The sequence below is a fragment of the Dromiciops gliroides genome, chromosome 6 (assembly GCF_019393635.1).
Source record: "Dromiciops gliroides isolate mDroGli1 chromosome 6, mDroGli1.pri, whole genome shotgun sequence".
Taxonomy (NCBI): Eukaryota; Metazoa; Chordata; class Mammalia; order Microbiotheria; family Microbiotheriidae; genus Dromiciops; species Dromiciops gliroides.
Genome location: NC_057866.1, coordinates 275,029,831 through 275,054,329, shown reverse-complemented (window position 1 = coordinate 275,054,329; position 24,499 = coordinate 275,029,831). Strand labels below are relative to the sequence as shown.

The window sequence follows — 24,499 nt, the reverse complement described above, 5'->3', positions numbered from 1 at the left end:
CTTTCCTCATTTGTAAAATCAGAATTGGGCTATGTGATTTAGCTCCAAATGGATAGTTCTAATAATAACAGTCCCTATTATTATGATTATTATGGCAAATATTATTACAGTATTTAGGATTGTGGAATTTAATGTAGAATATTATGTAGAATCTGAGGCTGAGGAAGGTTAAGTTACTTGCCCAAGGTCATGCAACTAGGAACTACCCACAGCATGATTTGAGCTTAGGCCTTCCAACATTCTATCTACTGTGCCATCAACTAGAAATATTTTAGCAGTATCCTTTCAGGCTCAGTCCTATCATAGTGATAATAAGCTGCTGGGCTCATTGATTCATTATATAAGAAAGAAATCCATTAGACAGGAAGATAAAGGATGGGCAGGGTTTTGCCTGAGTCCATGGCATCTGAAAAGTGAGAGCCTTAAAATACATTTGGCAAATTGAGATTTCAGGTGGTTTAGACATTATAATCTGAGAAATATATTTGTCCATAATGTTTGCCATTTTCATCAGAACTAGCTGACAGAAGGAAAAGCTGTGTTCCAAGATAGGAAAGTGAAGTTAGTTCTGATTAGTTGGTTATTGATTTGACTAATTGCCATCGGTTGCTTTTCTCTTAGAGCAGAATTTTGATTCAACAAAGAGAACTGACACAGGAATAATAGAACTTCCTAGGGAAATGCTCTCCTTTCTTATAACCGCCATCTTGTAAGGAAGACAAGGGGACTTAGGATTTCTTTTCACCATGAAGGAGTAGGATTTTGTTGAGTGACAAGGCTAGTATGAGATGGGCTCTCAGGGACTTGCAATCCAGATTGAGCAAGAAGATTGTAGGAATTCAGGTGGCCACTCTTAGAAATCAGTAATAAGAGCAACAAGGAGCATAAGTGAAATTTCTTTAGCCAATATGAGCACTTGGTCCTTGTAACAATGCTATGATCATCAGCATATTATAGATGAAGAAACTGAAGCACAGAGAAATAAAGTGACTTGCCCAAGGTTAAAAAAAAAGTACAGGAGGCAGGAAGTGATCTCAGGTCTTCTTTACTTTAGGGCCAACACTCTACCCGCTACACCAAGTACCCAGAATATCTTAACCAATCAATTGATATAACCATTTATTAATCAGGTGTACTGGGTCAGGCCCAGGGTATTAAGAATAAAAAGACAAATTGAAACACATTCTGCCCTTGAGAAAAGAGGGACCCAGGACAGCTCTCCTGGTTACAGTGAATTATGTGGCAGTGTGTGCCTGGTCATACAGAACTGGACAGTGTAAATGAAAACCAGATAGGGATAAAGAGCCCCAAGAGTGAGAGGACTCACAGAAACTCAGAGAGAAGAGTATCTAGGAAAAAAGGGTGGTCAATGATGTCAGATGCTCCGCGGGGGTGGGGGGGATCAAAAAAGGAGAAGATTATTATGTCATGACAGCACCAGTTGTGTGATACAGAATCATTCTCAAAGACTGAGAAGTGAGTTCAAGGAGGGATTGTGTTGGCCAAGAGGGTAGACAGCTCTAGGCTTTGAACTATCTGGCTGGGTCTGGACGCAGTGGAAAGATAAGATTGCAGAGCCACTATGAGGATTACAGAAACACTGGATACAAAGGAAGAGCTGGATAGCTGGAGAACATGGTCTGAATTGTCCAACAGGAACAGTTGACTTCTTCATCCTGTAGGCTGGTGACCTTGCTTGTTGGCTGCCTACTAAATTCTGGTAGAATCAGGATCAGGAAAGGGAACTTGGAGGCCATCTAATCCACTCTCTTGTTTACAGGGGCCCAGAGATGCCAAGTCATTTGCACAAGATCACACAGGCTACTTACAGATGATTTCAACCCAGGTTTTCTGATTGACAATCACCTTTCTTTCCACTATTTGCTCTTGACGACATTTCTCTCAGTGGCTTAAAGACATTCATTGATAGCAAATGTACAGATAACACAAAGCCCCAAGAGAGTGAAAAGATTAGAAGACAAAACTGAGCTCCTGAAAGAATTAAAATAAGAACTATGCTATGATGAGATTTAACTATCATGAATTTAAGATTTTACATGTGATGTGAGTGATGTACCAAAGGTCACATAGGTACTAAATAGCAGAAACGGGATATGCTGGTTATACTCTATCTGGGGATAGAACAAGGATATCCCCACAGGTGGGTATAGATCAAGCCCAAGATTAGGGCTACACAGCTCCAGAGCAGTTTGGCAGTTGCCTGAAGGAACACCAATAGACAACTGCATTACTCTTTGTTTGGTTTTTTTGTGTGTTTTGTTTTGTGGGGCAATGAAGGGTAAGTGACTTGCCCAGGGTCACACAGCTAGTAAGTGTCAAGTGTCTTGAGGCCAGATTTGAACCCAGGTCCTCCTGAATCCAGGGCCAGTGCTTTATCCACTGCGCCACCTAGCTGCCCCCCTGCATTACTCTTTAAGATGGTGGGGATGAAGTCAGGGGTGGGGACGAGAAGGAAGAAGCCCTGGGGATGAATTCTGCCATCCCTACACAAGTCATGAAGTTGAAGGTAATTAAGTGGGTCTTGGGAGTCAGGTGACTCAGCAATGGACTTGAGTCAGGAAAACCTGAGTTAAAATCCTACCTAGTGCCCGGGATATACTAGGTACGTACACTTGTGGAAATGAAGTCAGTAGTCAAAGCTGCTCTCTCCTCTTTCTCCTATTGCAGAGCTAGGGATGAATGGTAACTAAGATGAGAAACAGATGCTTGATGTTTTTCTGCCTCTGATTGTCCAAAGCTTTTGCCTTTTGCCCTGGCTGGCCCTAAAGTCTTGGTATTCTTCTTCTATCACTAGTCAAAACAAGGTCTTATCAGAAGAAAACATTTTTACAACTGGCTCCTTCAGGGTCTATAGGTGGGTTAGGGGGAAGGGGTATGGGTCTCAGATACTGAAACATTCATTTTCAATGCATGTAGCCAGCAGCATTTCCTGATGGGCAAAACTAATCCCTTTTCCTCCCCACTGTCCCATTTCTAATGTCAGTCACAAACAGCATGACTTCACATTGCCTCATATCCTTTTGTCTCTGGGAAGCTCCTGTGGCACTGTGCATTGGGTATCTCCCCACTCCCAAGCCATGGCAGCATCTGGGAGGTAAAGCCGAGAGCAAGAAAGCTCTGGAAGAGGCTTCCATTGCATATTTTAAATTAAAAAGCCAATTGGGCAGAAAACCAATGAGCACTGCAGCAGCATTGGCTTCATTTTGGGATCTGTTCAATTCCTTGCAGTCAAATCTTTTTAATTTGCTGGAAATGTGCAGATTTTTCCAAGTGCTAGGAGGACACTATCTTTCACTTTAGCTTTGGATGAGAAAATCAGAAAAAGAACTTGGAGATTACCTTGCTGTGCTTGTGTTTTTGGTAGGCCCTGCTTGCTCTTCTTGCCCATCTCAGTTAGGCAACAGATAGGTTTTATGCTGCTTTTATTCAAATACTCCAGGAATCTGTGGTTTCTGCAGTGTGGGGACCTAGAAATGGTGATTCTGTGTGAACTCCCTCCACTAAGGGACATTACATCTGTCTATAACTTAGCAGATCAGAGATTCATCTCATCTAATCTTTGTATTTTATAGCTGTCAGTGACTAAGGAAACCAAGGCGCAGAGAGAATGAGTACCCCACAGGGAGTGAAGAACAGAGCCAGGATTCAAACTAGTTTCTATGCTGCCAGATCCATGTTTCTTCCTGTAGCATTCCACTAGTTAAATCCCAGGGGGTTGATAGTGAAAGGTACTTGTCCAAAGTCAGGCAGCCAGTGTGAGAGTTTGGAAGTGAACCCAGAGTCCAATGCTAGTTGTCCATCTCCCTGTTGAGTCACATCATCTCTGCATTGTTCATAACTAGTAAAACACAGAAAAAACTCCGAGGGGCTGGAGTATGGAGGTAGTTTGGTGTCTGCATGACCAGAGTGAGGCCACACAGCATGAATGCAAGCTCTGTGAGGACAGGGACTGAATCACTGCACCCCCAGCACCTAGCTTGTTTAGCAGCACATCATAGAGACCTAATCCATGTTGGGCTTTTGGGGGAGGGAATTGAATTGAGCACATTACAGATTGACTTTCAGTGTGGGCATAGAGTAGAAATACTGCCTTCTAAAGCTGCCATGGGAGACATGTGCAGCTGGATGTCACAACCAGAGCTCTGATTTCTGGAAAGGGGCTTTGGAGGTCCAACCCCAAGTCCACGAGCTGCTCGTTTAGTTAACAGAAGAATAGTACCTTGACTCAGCAGCTCAGTTGATCCCTGGGCCCCTCTCAGTAACCAGTCTCCTTGGTTAGTTAGAAGCATTTGGGGAGCAGAAGGGGCAATGGGTATGCTTGCCAATCCATCCCCTACTATTGGCTCCAGCTATTGGTGTTTAAGTGAACAGTGTTCAATCGTTTCAGTTGTGCCTGCCTCTTCGTGACCCTTTTTGGGATGTTCTTGGCAAAGATCCTGGAGTAGTCTGCCATTGACTTCTCCAGGTCATTTTACATTTGAGGAACTGAGGCAAACTGGATTAGTGACTCACTCAGGTCACATGGCTATAAGTGTCAGAGGTCAGATTTGAACTCAACTAAGAGGAGTCTGCCTAACTCCATGCTCTATTCTAGCCACTGTGCCACCTAGCTTCTTTCATTTAGAGTTGGACATTTGAGGATTGGATATCTTTTTTTTTTTTTTTGGAAGGATTGAGGGCAGTTGGGTCTCTTTGTCTCTGTGTCTCTGTCTCTGTCTTTGTCTCTGTCTCTGTCTCTCCCTCCCTTCCTTCCCTCCCTCTCTCTCTGTCTCCCTCTCCCTCCTTCTCTCTCCCTCTCTCTCTCTCTCTCTCTCTCTCTCTCTCTCTCTCTCTCCCCCAATCTCCTTCTAGAACTCTCCCTCCCCTCCCTCTCTCCCCACCCCCCACTGGCCAGGTTCCATGGCCTAGGCCCCTGCTGTTTTTTGGCTGTAGTAACCCAGGGAAATGAGAGTACGCAGGGTGTGGCTGGGCCACAATCTGCGTCAGTAGACAGAGTACCATCACTGAGAGGATCACAGATCATAATAGTCCCAAGAAACACAAACACAAACACAAACACTCAGGGACATCATCCCACATCTGACCAGCAGCCCAAACAATTTACATTTTGGTGAAAGGGAAAAAATACAAGAATGCCATCCCAGCAAGAGGCCATTGGCTCTGGATCCCTTTGCTATTTGTTGCTGGACTAAAGATATTTTGTTGCTTTTTCAAAACCTCAGCTTTTGGCGGGTCACAGAGACTGACATGTTTGAGTGCTTAATTAGCCTAAGTCCACAAGTGAATACAACTCCTCTTGGAAAAGCTTGATCTCCTCATTGCTATGTAACAGGAAATCTTGAAACATTGAAGCCACTCTGAGAAAACCACAGAACTCAGCCTCTGAACATGGCAGCTCGCAGTGTCTTTGCAAACCTCTTTTCTATCACATATTTTTTTCCTCATTTCACTGTCTGTTATGGATAGAAATGGACATGCGTTTGGCCCTAGTCTTCCCACCTCCATCCCCAATTCTTTTTTGTTGTATTTTCAGAATGTGAACCAGGCATTTTGGTGGGAAGGTTGGTACACAATTAGCTCTTTGTGGCCCACAGACTTCCCAGGGGTCCATGGATTTGAAAGAGGGGAAAAAAATACACGTTTATTTTAATAGATTTAGTTTCCTTTTTAAGCTTTGTATTTAATAGCATGTATTGAAGAGTCCATTGGTTTTATCAGTCTGCCAAAGGAGTATATGATATGATCCTATGAAGGAACTCACACCAAATCAGTTCATTTATGAGGAATGACAGTAATACAGGGCCATGTAGGAAATTTTTGTGCCACCTAAATGGTCATGTTTCATGACAGAACCCTAAAAGACATTCAGAGCATTTAAAATTTGCCTTTCCATTCTGCTGGGGATGGTGAAGGGGGTTGAGGGTGGGGGCTAAGGTGGGAGAGAGAGAATGGGCTGTGACTGTTTGAAAGCCACTGTATCACAAGTGATGTGTAAACACACTTTCCCTAGGAGGCTAAATGTCCCCGCAGGCTTCTCGCTGTCAGTGACATGATTTAGTTAAACACAGATGCTTTTAGAGGGTCTTTGTGCTGGATCATAAATATGTAATACCTTTATAAAATGTCTGTGGGTGTATGACTGGATGGCTGGTCAATGTTTGCGGAATACAGCAGGGGAAAAGCTCACTCATCAAATTACTGGCTTTACTTCCGGGGATTTGTGTCTGTTTGCAGAGGTCAGAAGCAATCCCAGCTTCATTTCCATTTAGTCCAGAGGAATGAGGCTGCTATCCTGACCTGGAAGAGATAGACAGAGCTGATAGACAGAGAGACAGAGATAGATGGGAGACGGGCTAGATTGGCTAGATAGCTGGTTGCAATAGTTCTGGATAGAAGCCTAATTCAATATCTTCTTTATCATAGATTATTTTGCTATTAACGTCTTTGTTTTTATAATACGTGCATTTCTGAATGGATCCCTCTACTTTCCCTGACCCATCAAGGCACTGTTTGATATAAAGATTTTAAAAGAAATAGGAAAAAATTGTAGTTCGGATAACAAACATCTTTACCATTTCAAACAGTATATGTTATACTCTCTACCCATAGACTCTGCCCCTGAAATCAAGGTTGTAAAAGTTCATTTTCTCATTTTCCTATTATCAGTGCTCAGGATTTGTGTGTTCTTGTTGTTTGTATTCACATTTCTGTAGTTATGTATGAAGTATGTATCTTCTTTCTGTTGCTTAGTTTTGTAACAGTTCATTTAATCCTTCCCGTACTTCTCTGAAGTCTTCTTAGTAATTTTTTTTAATGGTGGAATATTTTTGCATTCCATTCTGGTATGACAGTTGGCCAAGCCATTGTTCAGCCCATGGGCTCTACTTTGTTTCCAGTTTGCTATTACCACAAAAAGGGCTGTAATGGTTATTTTCTTCCTTATGGGTCCTTCCTTTCATTTTTTGAACTGTTTTGTTATATGAGGATCAGTGGAAGACATTTGAATTACTTCTTAAGGTTTGCATGTTGCTTTCCACAATAAGAAGACCATTTCACAGCTCTACCAACATTGTGTCTGGCTTTCCACAGCCCCTCTTTCTGTCTTATGCCTGTCTTTCCCTACTTGACACTGTTAAGGTGAAACATTAGGTGCCCACTAATCCATTGACAAATGACTTTCAGTCTCATGTATCAATGAATTCATGATTCAAAGAAATTTCCACATTTCCCCCCATTCATGTTATTTAGAAATCCAACCCACTGGTCAGTCATAGGAAGGGTATCAGGTTTTGAAAGTTGGCCTAAGAAACAAAATGTCACATGGAGAGGTCCTAGGCAAGAAACCTATAGGACTGTTGTGTAACAGGTGGAGTTTCTTTCATATTTCCAGGTCCCCATTATTATCAAGTAATGAGGTCAGATGGTGGGAATCTTTATTCTTGATGCAATATGTGGATGTCACCCCCAAACACTTAACTTCTCAATACCAAAAGTCAAAGGTTCAAAAAACGGAACTGAATTTCTTCCTTCTGGGTAACCAAACTCATCCTTAGCCAGTCCCTCTTCCCATAGTCCATCAATCAGTTGCTAAATCTTTTTGATTGCACAGCCACATTTCTTATACCCATCCCCCTCTACTACAATCCAGTAATTTTTCTGCTTCAGTTGTTCCTTTCATCTGCGATTATAGAGGCAAAAGATAGTGCTTCTGTTTTTAAGTGATATATACAGTTAAGCTTTGTTTCCATTTGATCAGCATGGTTGCATTGTGTCCAGCCTTGGCTTTATGAGATGTGCTCTGTCCCGTTCCTTAATCCACATTTTCAGTTTGAATACTGAACCCCTAAAGAAGTCCCTGTATTTGCACCCACACTATTTGAAATTATAGCTATATAAAACATTGCCATTGGCTCCAGCCCAGTGGAAATATATAGTGTATATTCAAATAATACTATCACTTCAGGGGAATTCATTTGCACTAATCAGACCTTACTGTGATTCACAGATTATACTGTGACTAAGAGTTTAAGGGAGGCATTCAAGAAAATCCAAACTAGTGAGAGGGGGTCTTCTAACCCAGAGTGCTCAGGGTTTTTGTTTTTTAATGGAGAAGGATAACAGTTAGTAAGCAGTTTTTCTTGAGTCCTTTCAATTGTGTCCAATTCTTTGTGATCCCATTTTCTCTCAGCAAAGACACTGTCCCATTTCCTTCTCCAGCTCATTTGACAGATGAGGAAACTGAGGCCAACAAGGTTAAGTAACTTGCCCAGGGTTACACAGCTAGTACACAGTAGAGTCCAGGAATTGAGGTCTTTTCTTTCCCAATGCAAAAAGGGGGAGAGGGAGGTGAAGAATTTTTGAAAATTATGGGATAATTTCATATATGCAGAAGAGGAGACTGGTGTCCAAAGAAGAAAATGATCTTGCTCAAGATTGCATTTAACTAAATAGGAGCTTGAGGCTCCACAAAGTGGATCTGCTGCCTCCTTGGGGGGGTGTTCTTGTCAGGTGCCAAACTCCCTGGGGCCTGTTCATTCCTTTTTGTCTACTCCTTCAATATTGCAACTCTTGGGGACCTTGTGGAAGTGGTGGGGATGAGGCTATTTGGTTTTTGGTTTTTGAGCAAAAATTTTAAAATGAAAATAGTGAAACCCGGGTTTGGGATCTTCATCTACTTTTTGAAAGTCTTCATGGATTAATGGCAGGCTCATTGCAGCTTCAGAATTTTCTTAATTAAATATGACACTGCCAAAGACAAATTGCTGTGTCACCCTTCACTCTGGCAAAGACAAGCTAATTGTTCTAAATCCAGAGAGACCTACAGAGTGTTCTCGTTATTGGGAACAGGACCAAAAAACCACACCCACAATTACACCTGAGAAATTGGTATAGCAATTTTGTGCTTCACACACACACACACACACACACACACACACACACACCCCCCAATATCATGCTTTCCATCAAGCTAGTTCTCAATTCATTTTCAAAATTAAGAATTTATCTAATAGATGCAAGTGGTAGTCCATGAAACCCTAACTTGGGAAGTAGACTAATTTCTTTCCTATTCCTTCTTCTATTCACAAATAGTTATCAAATAGAACCTTATTCTTTTTTAAAAAAAATTTAATTTGATTAAAAAATTTCCAATTACATTTTTTAATTCAAAAATGTTCTATCCTCCCTTCTCTCTCTGCCCCCAAAGCCAGCAAACAGCTTATATTTATTCCAATCATGTTAAAACATATTTCCGAATTAGTCATGTTGTAAGAGGAGAATCAGAACAAAAGGGAAAAAATGCAAGAAAGAATGAACAACAATAACAAAAAAGCAACAACAAAAGTGAAAATAGTTGGCTTCAGTCTGCTTTCTGACTCCATAGTTCTTTTTCTGAGTGTGGTGAGCATTTTCCAACATAAATCTTTTGTCATTATATTGGATCATAATATTGCTGAGAAAAGTTGTCTGTCAGAGTTGGTTATCACACAGTGTTGTTGATACTGTGTACAGTGTTCTACTGTCTCCTTTTTGTTTATCTTTGGATTTGCCAAAGGAATTGTCATGTGAATGCAAAATTCAGTGCCCCTTCCTTCAGGAAGGCACTTTACCTACTTGAACACCCCCCCCCCCCTTAAAAAAAGGGGCCTTTCATCTTCATCAATATTATTGATTTTCTTTTAGACTGAACTTTGATTTCTCTACTGATGATCAACCAGGAGTATGAATGGAAGTGTGGGTGACTCTTATTATCTTATTATATGAAATGGTGAGAGCTACCATGGCTTCTCTCTCACATACACACAGATGAATATAAACACACTTCATATTTGGACATATATAAATGAATGCATTCATAAACAAACATATAAATGAGCATGTATATACAAACATGGGTTCCACATACAGATGTATACACAATATACATAAATACACAATTCGGGGTCAGCTAGGTGATGCAGTAGATAAAGCACACCCTGGATTCAGGAGGACCTGAGTTCAAATCCAGCCTCAGACACTTGACACTCACTAGCTGTGTGACCCTGGGCAAGTCACTTAACCCTCATTGCCCTGCAAAAAAAATCCCCAAAAAACAATAAAAAAAGCACACAGTGGGGCAGCTAGGTGGCACAGTGGATAGAGCACCGGCCCTGGATTCAGGAGGACTTGAGTTCAAATCCGACCTCAGACACTTGACACACTTACTAGCTGTGTGACCCTGGGCAAGGCACTTAACCCCAATTGCCTTACCCCCCCCCCCAAAAAAAAGTACACAGTACACAAGATACACGTATAATTATATACATGCATTCATATATAAACACATCTTGCCATCCGGAGAAGAGGAGATAAAGATAATTGTGGCATTTTTCCAATGTGTGATGATAAAAGTCAGATTTTCATCCTTTCCCTCTAGACTAGAAAGGAAGAGATGAGTATGGGGTTCAATGTTGGTTCTATCACTTTGATTTGTGACACTGGACAAATCTCTTTTTTTGGTAAAGTGATGGGATTGAAATAAACTTTCAGATGTCTTGCAGCTCAGATTCCTATGATCACGTGTATGTAACTTTGAGCATGTCACATCTGTCCCTCAGTTTCTGTGCCTCTGTTTCCCTATGTAAAAAAAACATTTATGATCTCTAAAGTCCCCATGTGCTCTAAAATCCTATGGTCTGAGTATAGCTAGGTGGTACAGTGAATAAAGTACCAGCCCTTGATTCAGGAGGACCTGAGTTCAAATCCAGCCTCGGACACTTGATATTTACTAACTGTGTGACCCTGGGCAAGCCTCTTAACCTTCACTGCCCTGCATAAAAAAGAAAAAAAAATTCTATGGTCTGACAAGTAGCTTTGTCTTCCTTTATAATACACAGGCTAAGAGAAGGGTGAAGATGCTCCTAATAAGATAGACCCTCTGCTCCCTTCTGCTACCCCAATAAGATAGATAAATCCTCAATATTGGAAGCATGGGATTGGAGACATTTGCATAGAGACCCAGCACATCTACTGCTCTCACACCCCTTCCTGGATCTTGTGTATAAATGAACAGGGGCCTCATGAAGAATACAATGTTCCAGACAGCATTGATCACCTTGTTGGAGGATGAGAGTCAAAGGCATCTACTCACTCAGCATTGGGTACAGACTCTCACAGAGAATTCCTTTAAGCTAAATGGAAACTGCCCAAATTGGCACATGGCCAAGAAGGGCAAATGATCATAGAATTGGGGGCCATTGGGGCCAACATAGTCATTTTACAAATGAGGAAATTGAGGCCTAAGGAGGTAAACTGATTTGACCAAGGTCACCTAGGTACTGAGTGTTAGAGGCAGGATGTAAACCCAGGCCCTCTGACTGACCCCAGAGCCGATTAATTCTCTTTCCAATGTACTGCTGCCTCTCTGCCTCTTAATATTTACTTGTGTTTTTAGGGGGAGAAATAGAGGGGCCCAGCAAAGTCAGGCAGAGGTTTCCTGTCAGTTATCATGGATAAGGGAATTCACAGTATATAGGTTTGAATGAAAGGCCCTCAAAGAACAGCATTCCTTGAATTCATCAGTTAGTTAATTAGCAAGAATCTCATGCCTGAGATGCAAGGGGCTCCAGACAGCCTTTCTAATACATGCCTACAGCATTAATCCTATCCATAGCATCACAGACAATATGGGCTCTTTACTTAAACTAGAGAGGGGGGAATCCTCTATTTCCCAAGAAGGCTCATTCCATTTTGAACAATTGTAATTGTTAGGCGGGTGTTTTTTCTTTTCTTTTCTTTTTGTTTTTTGACTTCCCCCTTCCCCTCAGTAGGGGTAGTGGAAAGAGTGCCAAGCCTGCAGTCAGGAAGACTCATCTTTCTGAGTTCAAATCTGGCCTCAGGCACTTACAAGTTGTATGTCCCTGGCAAAGTCACTTAATCCTATTTGCTTTAGCTTCTCATCTGTAAAATGAGCTAGAGAAGGAAATGGCAAACCACTCCAGTAACTTTGCCAAGAAAACCCCAAATAGGTTCACGAAGAGTCAGACATGACTGAAGGGATTAAACAACAATTCCCCTCCGTAATCTAATTTCCCAAAATAGCCACCTATTGTTCCTAGTTCTTCTAACCTCTAGAAAACAGCAAAATAAACCCAATCCCTCTCCCACTTGAGAACCTTTCAGTTCCCTCTCATGCCTCTTCCTTCACGTCTTTTCTTCTCCAACTTGTCTAGTCCATCATTCTCTGATGGATGGCAGAGATTTGGACTCCCAAATATGCTTCAAATCATCCCTTCTTTAAAATGATGTGGTCTGATCCCGTTGCTGCTGGGGCAGTCTAAGACTGAATTTGCTTTCCCCCACATTTGCTAACATTGAGTTTCTAATCCTTTAGAAACCCCAAGCTCTGTCCTATCTTTTCTGATTTCCCTTTTCTCCCCTTCCTTTTTTTGCTAGACTGAATGGAATGCTGACTAGTACTGTGTGGCCAACAGTGTTCTAAGCATTATGGAAGATACAAAGAGCAATCAAAACTAATATATGGATTAATCATGTGGGTCCCCCCTTCCCCTTCACTTGTGTCTTCCCCTCTTTCTACCTAGAACACAATACCCTATTGAATGTATGTTCAGATTTACTTATTTTTTATTTGTTGATAGATGTATATGTAGCCTGCCTAGAAATACTGGGAGCTCTTGGAGCCCAGGTACTATTTGCTCTCCCCCTCCTTTCCCTAAGTACTGGCACACAGTCTGGGAAATGTATAAGTACCTGTTGTTTACTTGACTGCTTCCTAGGGTTTGAATCTTTCTGGAAACCCATGTGACCTTGGATGGTTTGGATGATGCTACAAGGGGGATCTTTCTCCCCTAGTGTAGATCTTAGGAACAACAGAGTGTACTCAGTTTGAGGTGGTGGAGTCTGGTCAGAACTGTGCAGCTGGTGGAAAATGTTACTGAGCTCTTTTTAACTGGGGGCTTTGGGAAAAAGTTTTTGCTTGGGCCCTTCAGTTAGAAGTGCTGATCTGATAGAGGGCTACTGATGAGATAGGAATACCAAAGCTGAGTCAATTTCCATGGTGGTGTTTCTTAGTGATGACCTTTTCCTGAGGAGGGGAAGAGGGGGAAGATGATGGTGCAGTTGAATTCAAACAATGAAACTGGTGGCTGATGAATGTTTTGCAAAAATATGAAGGAAAATGTTCATTTATCAAAAGTGATATTTAAAAAAAAACTTTGTGTGGATCCCCTGCATATTGCATCCTAGATTCCAGCCTTGCCTACCCCCAAGCATCAGCTTCTTGAAGGTATGTCTCCTCTCTATCTCTAGGGGTCTGTGCATTTTTGTGCTTTTCACTTCATATCTAGCTAGGGCCTCCAAGGTCATCCAGATCAATTCCTCTATTTTAGAAGTGATTAAGTGTAGCTGGAGTCACTGGGATAGTAAGTATTAGAATCAGGATTTGAATCCAGGTGCCCTTCCTGCTACCCAGCACCCCCTTAGTCATTGGTAGAAGGAAGGAAGGGGTATTTTTTCATTTGCCTTTGACTTCCCAATGCTCACAGTGGTAGGCATATAGCAGATGTTTGTTAATAGTCATTGGGTTGGATTGGATTGGAAGAAGGTCCTTTCTGGTACTTGGGAAAGACAATTTAAGCCATGTGTTGAGAGGCTAAAAGGGAATGCCTTTTGATCAATACCCATAACTTTTGAGAATTATTAGGCAACCTTTTAAAGTTCTTTTGAAAGCCAGGCACATTTAGGGCTGTTTACAAACTACATTAGAGAGGGCTCACCTCTGTTTCCCTCTCCTGTTATGGTGCTATGACAAATAAAGATAGGATCACCAAACATTTTTAGTTTAGTGTGTGTGTGGCAGTTGGGGTTAAGTGACTTGCCCAGGGTCACACAGCTAGTAAGTGTTAAATGTCTGAGGCCAGATTTGAACTCAGGTTCTCCTGACTCCAGGGCCAGTGCTCTATCCACTGCGCCACCTAGCTGCCCCTGTAAGCATTTATTGAGCACCTAACATGTGCCAGGCACTATACTAAGTGATACAAAGAAAGTCAAAAGACAGTGCAGGTGAGATGTATAGATGATAAATAGAACATAATAGACAGATGAAAATGCCTTCAGTGGCTCTCTCATAGGGTCAATAAAGAAGGAAATTAGATAATGTAAACAAAATGTTCTGCAAAATATAGAATGTCATTGATTATCATTTATAATGGCATAAGTCTACCTAAAACTTATTCTGGGTCATCTTGTTGCCTCATAGAATAGAGAACTGGAAGGCCCTTTGGAAGGCCCTTCTAGTATTTCACTGTGGAGGGCAAGGTCCTGAAATTTCAGTGGAGGAAAGGAACAAAACATGTTTCAAACATTCCTGTTATTCAATCAGAAAGTGAGAGGAAGAGAAAGGAGTATGTTATGTGAATTGGTTAATCAAGAGATTAACCAATCTAGTGGCACAGTGGGTAGAGTGCTGGGCTTGGAGTCAGGAAGACTGGAGTTCAAATCCAGCTTCAGACACTTTCTAGCTGTGCGACCCTGGACAAGTCACTTAAACCTGTTTGCCTCAGTTTCCTCATCTGTAAAGTGAACTGGAGGATGACATGGCAAACCACTCCAGTATCTCTGCCAAGAAAACCCAAACGTTCTCTGTTGTTGCTACTCTTGTCTGGGATCTCTATCACGGACTTTTCATCTGTCTGAGTGCTGGAACAGCTTCCACTTTGATAAAAATGGATAGATGGATGGATGGATGGAAGGATGGATACATAGATTAGATAGATAGAATGAATGAACCTGCATAAGGGAAGAATGAGTGCTCCACTGATCTTAGTCATATTTGTATGGAATATATTTCTTATTACAGACACTTGGCCATTCTACTGGTGAGAGGAATGGATGGTATATAGGCCTGTGAAATCAGGCCCCTTTGGAATATTACAGGGTAAGAATTGGTAGAGTTAGCTCCCAACCACACCGGGTCACTTCCTGAAGTCATTCTGGAGGAGGAGGAGGAGGAGGAGGAGGAGGAGGAGGAGGAGGAGGAGGAGGTTAATAGTGAGGTCTTAAAGGGCTGGGACAATTTCAGACATAGGGAGTGTGGATAGACCGCCTTTCTGCCATTAAAAAAACATTTTATTTTAAAATTGGTGCAAAAAAAAGTGTTTTCTAAGTTATTCTTCTTGATAGTATGAATGTGGGACTGTCCATGGTAGGATTTTTCTAATGGCCAGGCAAAAGTCAAATAACACTAGTGTTCTCCCTGAATGAACCTCATTAGAGTGCTAGCAAGGAGTAGAATCTGCAGGCAGCAGGCAGGAAGAAGTTGCTACTGCAAAGCTTCTCTCTCTAGGGATGGATCAAATATCATACTTTGCTAAGCCTTTGGTTCAGCCCATGAGGTCCCACCTACACCCCCTCCCTACCCGATCTTTGTTAGATGGAGGACATTGATCACTGCCTTTTCCTGACCTAACCTTGGCTCAAAGGAAAAGAACAAATATGACTGAGGGAAAGCTTGGTTGGGGTGGGAGCTTGGAAAGGGGCTAGTAGAGGGAAAGGAGGAGAGTAAAAAGGAGAAAGGGGAGTGGGGGAGGGATGGAGCCTGAGCAGAACTGCTGCCTGCCTGCTTGTCTTTGATTCGATGGCCTTTAGTCCTTCTAATTGGATAAAATAGGAAGTCACTGGCACTGGTAGTCCTGTGTTGCTGGGTATACTGATTTAACTCAACTCAGAGGAGAGGAAGAGAGAGGGAGAGAGAGAGAGAGAGAGAGAGAGAGAGAGAGAGAGAGAGAGAGAGAGAGAGAGAGAGAGAGAGAGAGAGAGAGGAGTGGTGGATGGGAGAGAGGGGAGGAGGAGGGAACAGAAGACAGAATGTAGATGACAAGGGGAAAGGGACTGTGAAGAAGGAAGGAGCTGGAGAGACAGAAAGTGCCTCTCTTCAGAAGGACAAAGAGGAGTGTGTGCGCAGCGGGTGGGGGGCGGGGCAGGGAGGCACCCAGCCCTCCTGGCCCCAGCCCTCCTCCTCTAGCCTAGCTCTGCGATGCTGATGCCGCTGCTTGCAGGGATGCGCGGAGAGCAGGCACCTGCTGCTCGCTAATGATTCAGCCCCTCGCAGCCTCTGTCCGCTGCTGAAACAGACCAGGATGCTGTTACCACTGCCAGTGCTGCCGCTCCCCTCGCTGCCTCCGCCGCCGCTGTCGCTGCCGCTGCCGCCGCTGCCGCTCCTTCTGCTGCCGCCTCTCCTGGCCCCGCGGCCGCTCCTGTTCTCAGGGTTTTGCCTTTTGCTCTTCCTGAATGCCAATTGTTTTCCTCCTCAAAGCAGACCCCAGCCTCTGATGGTCCAGGTGAGAGCCCTGTCTTTTGCACTGGGCTACTACTGGTTTACTTAATTGAACAGCGCCTGGCTGGTGTTTTGCTTTGCTTTCTCCCCCTCCTCCCCCCTTGATTGCGTCTTTGCCCTGTTCCAGAGCAGAGCCAGGATGTTCAGAGGTATTTACAGAAACTAGAAAAGTGGCCCAGGAACAGACACTGGATAATTGCTTAATCACTTTCCTTTCCTAGTTGTCAGGAAGAGTTTTTGCTTTTCTTCTCTCCCCCCCTCCCCAATTTTCTCTTCGACTCCTGATTTGGATCATGGTCTTGGCCAAAGACAACCTATTGATTTCCCCCTCTAAGATGCTGTCTCATTTTGTTGGGGGGGGCCCTGCCTGGTGGTGAGAGTCCAGGCCTCTTGGAAGTGAGCCTGTAGAGACGGGAGCTTCAGACATGTCGGAGGGAGCTGCAGAGAGTTGTCCCAGCCCCTCCTCTGAGCTGAGTCCAGATCCATCTCTGGATGGGCTCCCCACAGCTGAGGCAATGCCAGGGGCCCAGGCTGAGGATGGGGGAGAAGGGGCCATTGTGGGCCTGGCCATTCCCTGCTGTGTTTGCCTGGAGGCTGAGCGCCTGCGGGGCTGCCTCAACTCTGAGAAGATCTGCATTGTGCCCATCTTGGCCTGCCTGGTCAGCCTCTGCCTCTGCATCGCTGGCCTCAAGTGGGTGTTTGTGGACAAAATATTTGAGTATGACACCCCTACTCACCTTGACCCAGGGAGGATAGGCCAGGACCCTATCACTGCTGTGGATTCTACCGCTGCTTCTACCATCTGGGACCCCTCACAGGCTTATCCCTCACCTTCTTTCCCTGGGGCCCACCCGGAAGCCAAGGGCCAAGTCCAGGGTGTTACAGTGCAGGGTGGCAGCTCCCGAATGCCCTCTGACTCTTTGGCCCCCTCATCCCCACCGAACCCCTCATTAGCCTTCTCTCCACTGCCTTCTGCTGCACCCTCCTTCCCTCCACCTACCCAGGACTCTGAGGGGAGAGCATCCATGACTACATCACAGCCACCAACCACTGAAACGAATCTCCAAAGTGCTCCAAAAGTTTGTAAGTAAGAAATTTAAATGAAGGTGGGAGAGAGAGAGAGAGAGAGAGAGAGAGAGAGAGAGAGAGAGAGAGAGAGAGAGAGAGAGAGAGAGAGAGAGAATGCTAAAGGGAGGGGAACAGAAATTCTATTTTCAAAGCAAATAGGTGCCCCCCTTCTACATTTCCAATTGCATTTTCATGTAGACAAAGATGCCTAGGTTATTGCTGAAGAGTTAGCTAGGAGCATTTTGTAAACTCTTGAGGTGTGGGGGGGAGAACATTATGCTAAACAATGCTTGGGGGGCTCTCAGGAGGCAGCAGCAGCCTTCTATGGCAAGAGATCCTACCTTGTCAGGAGAGGCTCCTCTGAGGGGTGTGAAACATACCTAATAGTAGAAGGCAGGACTATGCTTGAAATGTGGGATAACTGGGTTCCTTTTATGTCTTAGAGAAGATGCTCAATGTTGTTGAGTTGGACTTGAATGCTGGATGAACAGGCATCTTTTCAATTCTCTCTCCCTGGTGCTGATTTCCTCCACCTTCCATCCACCTCTCTGGCACCTGTTCCTGGCCAACAGCCCCTCTGTCCTTCTCATTCGGCATCTCTTCCCCCCTCACCCCTGCCTTCTAATCAAGCATTATCTCTGTTGCCCTCTTGTTTCTGGTTACTAATTTCTCTTGTTAACTTCATCAAGTTATTTGGCCTATCTACTGCCTAAGGCTCCTTGCTGTCTATACTTTGATAGTTTTTGCTTAGGAAGTGCTTTTGTTGAATACTCAAGGTACTGAATAATTCTGTCAGAGGGCTTTCTCCATTTATACCAGTCTTGTGTGATCAAGGGAGTTGCCTTGACAGCCATTTGAACCCAATTCACTAGTTTTGGGTAGATGTGTTCCTTGATTGCCCTAGTCTAGTGTAATAGGCTGTGAAAGGAGCTCAGGTTCTGCACCAGACATAGGCAGGCAAATTGCCGCTGTCCAGCTGCTGAGTAGGCCCATTGGCAACCAAGGAGCAGAGGTAGAGAAGGATGAAATCCTGTGAAGTCACTTGAGTCTAAACTTTTGCATGAAAAGAAGTTTCCAGCAATCTTCTGAATGAGCTCTACCCCTCTTTGGGATAGATAGGTATTTAGTTTGAGAAAAATTTTGAATATTCTCCTAAATCTTGTACTTATCTATTCCCTTAGAGATTTTTTTTTTCCTTTCTTCCTTTTAGGAAGAAAGAGAAATGCTATCACGAAGTCCTTCCCTCCCCTCTCCCCAAACATCAAGGGGAGAAAAAAACTTTCCCTCCCCCCACATACCCTCTAAGGATTTTGTCAAGTGTGAGACACAGAACAACTTAGTTTAGCTTTTGTGAAAGTCTCACTTTACACTCACTTTACTGACACCCATTCCAGTGATAGACAAACCTACTGGAAGGTTTGTTTCCCAGGTACCATCAGGAAAGCAAGTCCTTTTCTGCAGACACCACTTTGTATCTCCCTCAGATCCCCAGAGCACCATTAAAGGGCTGACAGACATCACGATATCCATAGCCTCTCCCACCTGGCCACCAGATGCGACAGGCCTGCCTGGAACAAGCAGTGCACAGTGTGCGGAGCCCAAGGCAGGCACAGTTCTGCATGGGCGGCAAGGTTACTCCTTTGTCTAATATGAAATATGATGCTTCAACAAAAAGATAGGACACCTTTCTGCTTAGGCAAGGCTGGCTTAGGGGCCAGGACGCAAAAATGTGCTCTTTGGAAGGATCCTCTGAAACATGGCTACTGAGATTTGGAGATTAAAAAATACAGGGTTTATTGATTTTTAGATGACCATGGCAAAAAAGTGCATACTAAAAGATAAGGGCATTATTATTGAATGCAAATTTCCTCCCATGAAGCGTCGTAACATAATCCACTTCCCATATAGTTCTTATGCCTTTCTCCAAGGGTTGGGGATAGATTTTTATCACATTCTCATTCATTTCCTAGAATGATCCCCGGGTCCAGAATTGGACTAATGCAAGGCTATAGCATCCTGTTTTAAATTTGGACAAGAGCCTGAAAGTGATGACTGGGAAATAAATTGTTCATTTTATTCATCAAGCATTATTATATGCCTACTAGGTGTTAGGTCCTATGAGAAGTGGTGGTGAGGCAAAGGTAAAGAAATGAAATAGTGCCACCCCCAAGGAGCTCACATTTGCCTGGGGAAAGAGCTTAATATACAGAAGCTTATATATGTGTGTTTGCATATCTGTATCTGTATATATGGAAGTACATACATATGCATGTATGTTTATATAGAATATGTCTAAAAATTTACGTGTATGGATACAGGCATTTATATATATACATATATGCACCCATATACACATTTGCATTTATATCTCCCAAGTAAATATGTGGTAGCCTGATTTGGGGGGGGGGGATTTACAAACAGCTTGGGCTTGGGTGGGGGGAGTGGAGAAAGTCAGAAAAAGCTTAGTGTAGATCGTAGCACTTGATTTGAAACTTTATTTAAAAAACTCCCAACCACCACAGAATAGTTCCTTGGATTCTCAGGTGAAGGAGTTGCTGATAGTTAGCCCCCTAGGCACTGTGCTCTCGACTTTGGCAGTTCCTTTGTCACCTTCTTATTGTGTCTCTAAAAGTTATTTGGTCAAATAGCCCTCTCATTTCTTGGGGGGTGGGGGGGGCAGTGCTGTGTGACTTTTCAGGAAGTAGGTGCTAGTCATGTCTTGCTTTTGTTAATGTTTGTTTACTCACTGTTGTGAAGCTAAGGCAAGCATGCCCTTCCTGCATTTCATTGCCTCCTCTCTTCCCATCTGAGAAAGCCTTGTTTATTTACAGCAAGGCGAGGTGTATATCCTTTCAACTGAGATATTTTTGGCTAGAAGCGAGTCACCGGCATCATGGTTTGGAGTGAAAGATTGCTCAGAAAAGCAGCTGGCAGTAGATTTCTGAACACTCCTCTCCCTTCTCATTCCTTTTTCTCTCTGCCTCAGCATATTCTGTTCAGAGCTATTGCTGTCAAGGTCACTGTGTGTCGGGGGCTAATTGATTCATCTTTATCCTGGAGACAGAGAGAAGAGAGGAGAGACAATCGCAGTAATTGTGTCTGCTGTGTTAGCCCCCAGACCAATCTACCTTCTCTGATGATGGGTTGTATTATATCAATATTGGAATTACTCCTTTCCTGCTTGACTCAGCTTCCCACTCTAAATTACAAGCTTCTCTCAGTTTTCTTGCAGCAGAAGGCAAAATAGAGCTTTTCAATTTATCCTCATGCATGGTGGGCTTGCCAACTTCTCTCCGGTAGATGTTTCTCTTCCACAAACGCCTATAATATCATACTATACTGTGTGCCATCCAGAGCTCATGAATACTCATCCAGTGCCTTTTTGCCCCTTTGGGGACAATTTCTTCATATGAGGTCAGTCCTCTAATGGCTATGCACTAATGGCCATGTATGTATCCAGGATAATTGTGGACCTTTCTGTTTCTTACCAGTCAGGCAACATTTGCCTCATTCATCTCTTCCTTTGCCAGGACTTTGACACCCTTCCCTCTTGCCTTTGGAATGGAAAATAGTGAAACCTTGGAAAGCTTTGGACTTTGTGGGGTGTGGTGGGGTGCAGATAAACCAGAGACATAAGCAGGGTTGGAGAGGCATACTGTCCTAAGGTAGTTTCAATGCCTCTCTAAGGGAAGTGTCTTCTTCCCATGGACTATGCATTGCTCTGTTCCTGCACATACCCAGACCTCTCCATTCCTTTCAGTCCTTGGTCTCATTCATCACAAATATTTTCCTAAGCCTCTGAAATTCATGCGGAGCTTCCTTGGATGCTAAGGTGCTTCTGAGGATACAGTCTTGTTTAACAGTTGCTAAAGGGCTCTTCTATCCCATCCCCCATCTCAACCATCTTATAAGATTCATAGGTCTGTGATTATTATCCCAGCTTTCCAAATGAGGAAATTGCTATCCAGTGAAAAGTTCTTTCTTCACATCTAAAGTAAGCCAGATCAACATACATTTACCAGGAGCTTGCCCCTTGCAAGGTACTGTTTTAGGGGCTTGAGGGAGAAAGATAAAAAGCCAGGCCCACAGTTTCTGTCTTCTCTCTTGAGAGAATGTACTATGTGCAGAAGTTGTATGGCTAATGAATGATGGAGGCATTGCTAGGAATCAGGTCTCCCGACTTGGACCAGCCCTGTGCTTTTTCCAGGAAATCACACTGACTCCCAGTCCCTGCTTTAAAGACTAAGTGTTTGTCCTTCTTGACTGTCCCTCTTGGTGTAGGCAGCTGTTTTGGAAAGGTACTTTGGAGAGTGTTTCAGAAAGTGAAAGAACTCTAGATTTTTTAGAGCAAAAGAGTGAGAATAAGAATAATTATTTTCATTCTATCCATAAGCATGTCCATAAGAGACCTGCTTTTTCTATTCCAGAGATGGCCTCAAAGACCTTCTTTCACTGGACAGGCATGGACTCTCTTAACCAATTCCAGTTTTACAATGATGGGAGTTTTTTCTGTCAGAGGGTTTCTCTTATAATAAGGCCAATGGTTGGAATATCACAGAAGGGAACACTTACTTATCAAAAGGAATGACTAGAGTCAAGCTTTCTGGCTTGGAATCATCTTTAGTCTAAGAAAAGTCCAGTAGATTTGCTGTACACTCTCACATCTGCCTCATTGCTGAGGTGACCTGAAAAGTATGTGGCCATGGGATGGACTGGATTCAGAAGCTTCTCTGGCCAAGGTGGAGAGGTATCTCTGGACATGACAGCATTGGATAAAGGATCATGAAACGATCTGTCATCAGAAAGACAGTGGAAGAGAAATCTAGATGGGCTTTATGTAAATCGGTGTCTGACTCTTCTTCCTTTGGGACATTGTTAGAGTTTTCCTAATTGGTGCCTATAAATGTCCAGCCATGGGGGACTTGATTTGATCTGTACAATGGGAATGATCAGCTATGCACCACTCTCCTCACATTTCCCTTATTTGCATACTCCAAGTTCAAGGCAAGTGCTTTTACAAAAACAACTTTTAAAGCACTGCCGAAGTAGAATTATTGTTGTTGTCCTTGTGTAATGGCCCAGTAAGGGGAAAGATTAGTCAGTTTCACTTGCAACATTTTGTAACAGAATCCTAATCTTGTGGCCCATGAATTTCTCTGGCTCTTCAGAGAGGCACTAAATAGGGTGTATCTGTTGTTGGTAGGGAATATGGCTCATATTTTTTTGGAGAGAGAGTTCTTGTGACAAGGGCATCCAGGTGCTGGAGGCCTCTCAGCTGCCAACTCCCCTCATGGCCTTTATTCACTCCTGTTTGCCCATTTCCCCAGGAATCATTCCACTTCTCTTTCTGATTCTCATTTTATTACAGCAGCTACTAGAGTGTAAGAACTGTATGGTATCTTAAAGATCAATCTAATTGTTTCCCCAACTGCTACAGTATAGATGAAGGATTTGAGGCATGGATGCTTGGATCTTATGCCAATGTACTAGAGATTCTAGATGTCACCTGAATAAGTATGTGGTTTCATGGTGGAGGGATGAGAGGAAAGGAAAAGGGAGACCTTGACCACAGATTAAATGGATGCCAACACCTTTCAATTTGTGCTTGGCCTTTGGCTATTTGTCTTTAGAATATTTCCTATCCAGATAGCATTACTGGTCCATCAAAAGGAATATTGTATTATGTTGAGCATACTTCAGCAAAACATTTGAGAAGGTATCTTATTTTAATCTTATGGCATGGGATGTAGGGCAGAGAGAAAGGGACTAGATGATAATAATTGACATGGATTTCAAACTGCTTTGAATGGTCACACTACAAGAGGAAATATAAATAGTTCATCATCAAATTAAGGAGTTCTAGGGTAGCATGAATAAAGCAGGTATGTTTGTTTAACATTTTTATTATTGAATTAGATAAAGGGACAAATCTATGCTTGCTCATCACCTATGTTTGCTCATCACATATGCAGACAACAGAAGCACAAATGAATGCCTACTACCTTACAATACAGAGGCAGAATCCAAAAAAATCCTGACCAGCCCAAGCATTGGGTTTAAGCAAATTCAATAGGTACAAATGTAAAATTTCATATGTAGGCACAAAATATAATCAATTCCACAGGTGTAGGATAAGGGGAGGCATGGTTAGACAATATCTGAGGTTTCAGTGGACTACATACTCCACGTGAGTCAGCAGTGGAATGGGAGCAACCAAAAATCTGTGATCTTGGGCAGCAGGAAGAGAATTTGAGTATCCTGGAACAGAGTAATGATAGTTCTGTTGTATCCTGCCCTGGTCACATGACCTTGGGAGTATTGGGATGAGGTTGGCTTGTTACAGAGAAAGAGGGCCATTAGTATAGTAAAGGGATAGAGAACATATCATAAGGATTGTTTGAAGTTACTGGAGGTATTCAGCCTGGGGTGGGGAATCCTTTTGTTTAAGGATCTGAAGGGCCATCTTGTAGAATAGGGTGAGGTTTGTGATCTTTAATCCAAGAGAGCAGGACAAAGCACAGGAATGGAAAATGCAAGAAAGCAAATTTCAGCTTAATGTCAGAGAGGGGGGGACCTCCCCCCCATAACTATTTCTGGGCTGTCCAAAAGTGGAATGGAGACATGGTGCCTCTTACTCACTGGGAATTTTCAAGCTAAGGCTGAATGATGGCTTCTGAGGCCCATTATAGAGGTGAATATGTTAGTTCAGGGTTGGACTAGTTATCAGCTGATCTGAGTTACTTGAATTTGGTGATTCTATAGTTTTATATCTTGCTTTCTTAGTTAACAAAATGAGTTTATGCTCTGTGGACTTTAGGATCTCAGCATAAGAGCATCAGACAGAAGTGTCACCTTGCTTGTCAGGTCCCTTGTAGAGCTTCCTGGGTCAAAACTCCATTTGGCTCTAAAAGTCTATGAAATCCCAAATCCCACCATGTTTGGGATTCCCTAAAAAGTGAATTGTTTATCAGAGTTCAACTTTGCTGTTCTCACCAGTCCTTATTGGAACTACTCAATGAGATTGGAATTTTATAGCTTTGCCTATCAAATCACCCTGAGGATTCAATACTTCAAAGGGAG

The 24,499-nt window shown here is 43.0% G+C and overlaps 1 protein-coding gene across 9 annotated transcripts in view; it reads left to right on the top strand.

Annotated features, from left to right (window-relative positions):
- The window catches only part of NRG1 (neuregulin 1), an 818,450-nt gene that overhangs the window by 689,094 nt on the left and 104,857 nt on the right, over window positions 1-24,499 (top strand). For 6 of the 9 annotated variants that reach the window (XR_006353605.1, XM_043971805.1, XM_043971803.1 and 3 more), the window contains exon 1: window positions 15,818-17,434. The exons of 2 other annotated variants lie outside the window; for them this stretch is intronic. Coding sequence is in view for 5 of the 7 variants with exons in the window: in XM_043971805.1 (XP_043827740.1) it covers window positions 16,777-17,434 (658 nt within the window). In the remaining 2 variants the exon portion in view is untranslated. Of the gene's footprint in view, window positions 1-15,817; window positions 17,435-24,499 lie in introns of those variants that run through there. One more of the 9 variants, XM_043971807.1, reaches the window with a different exon arrangement.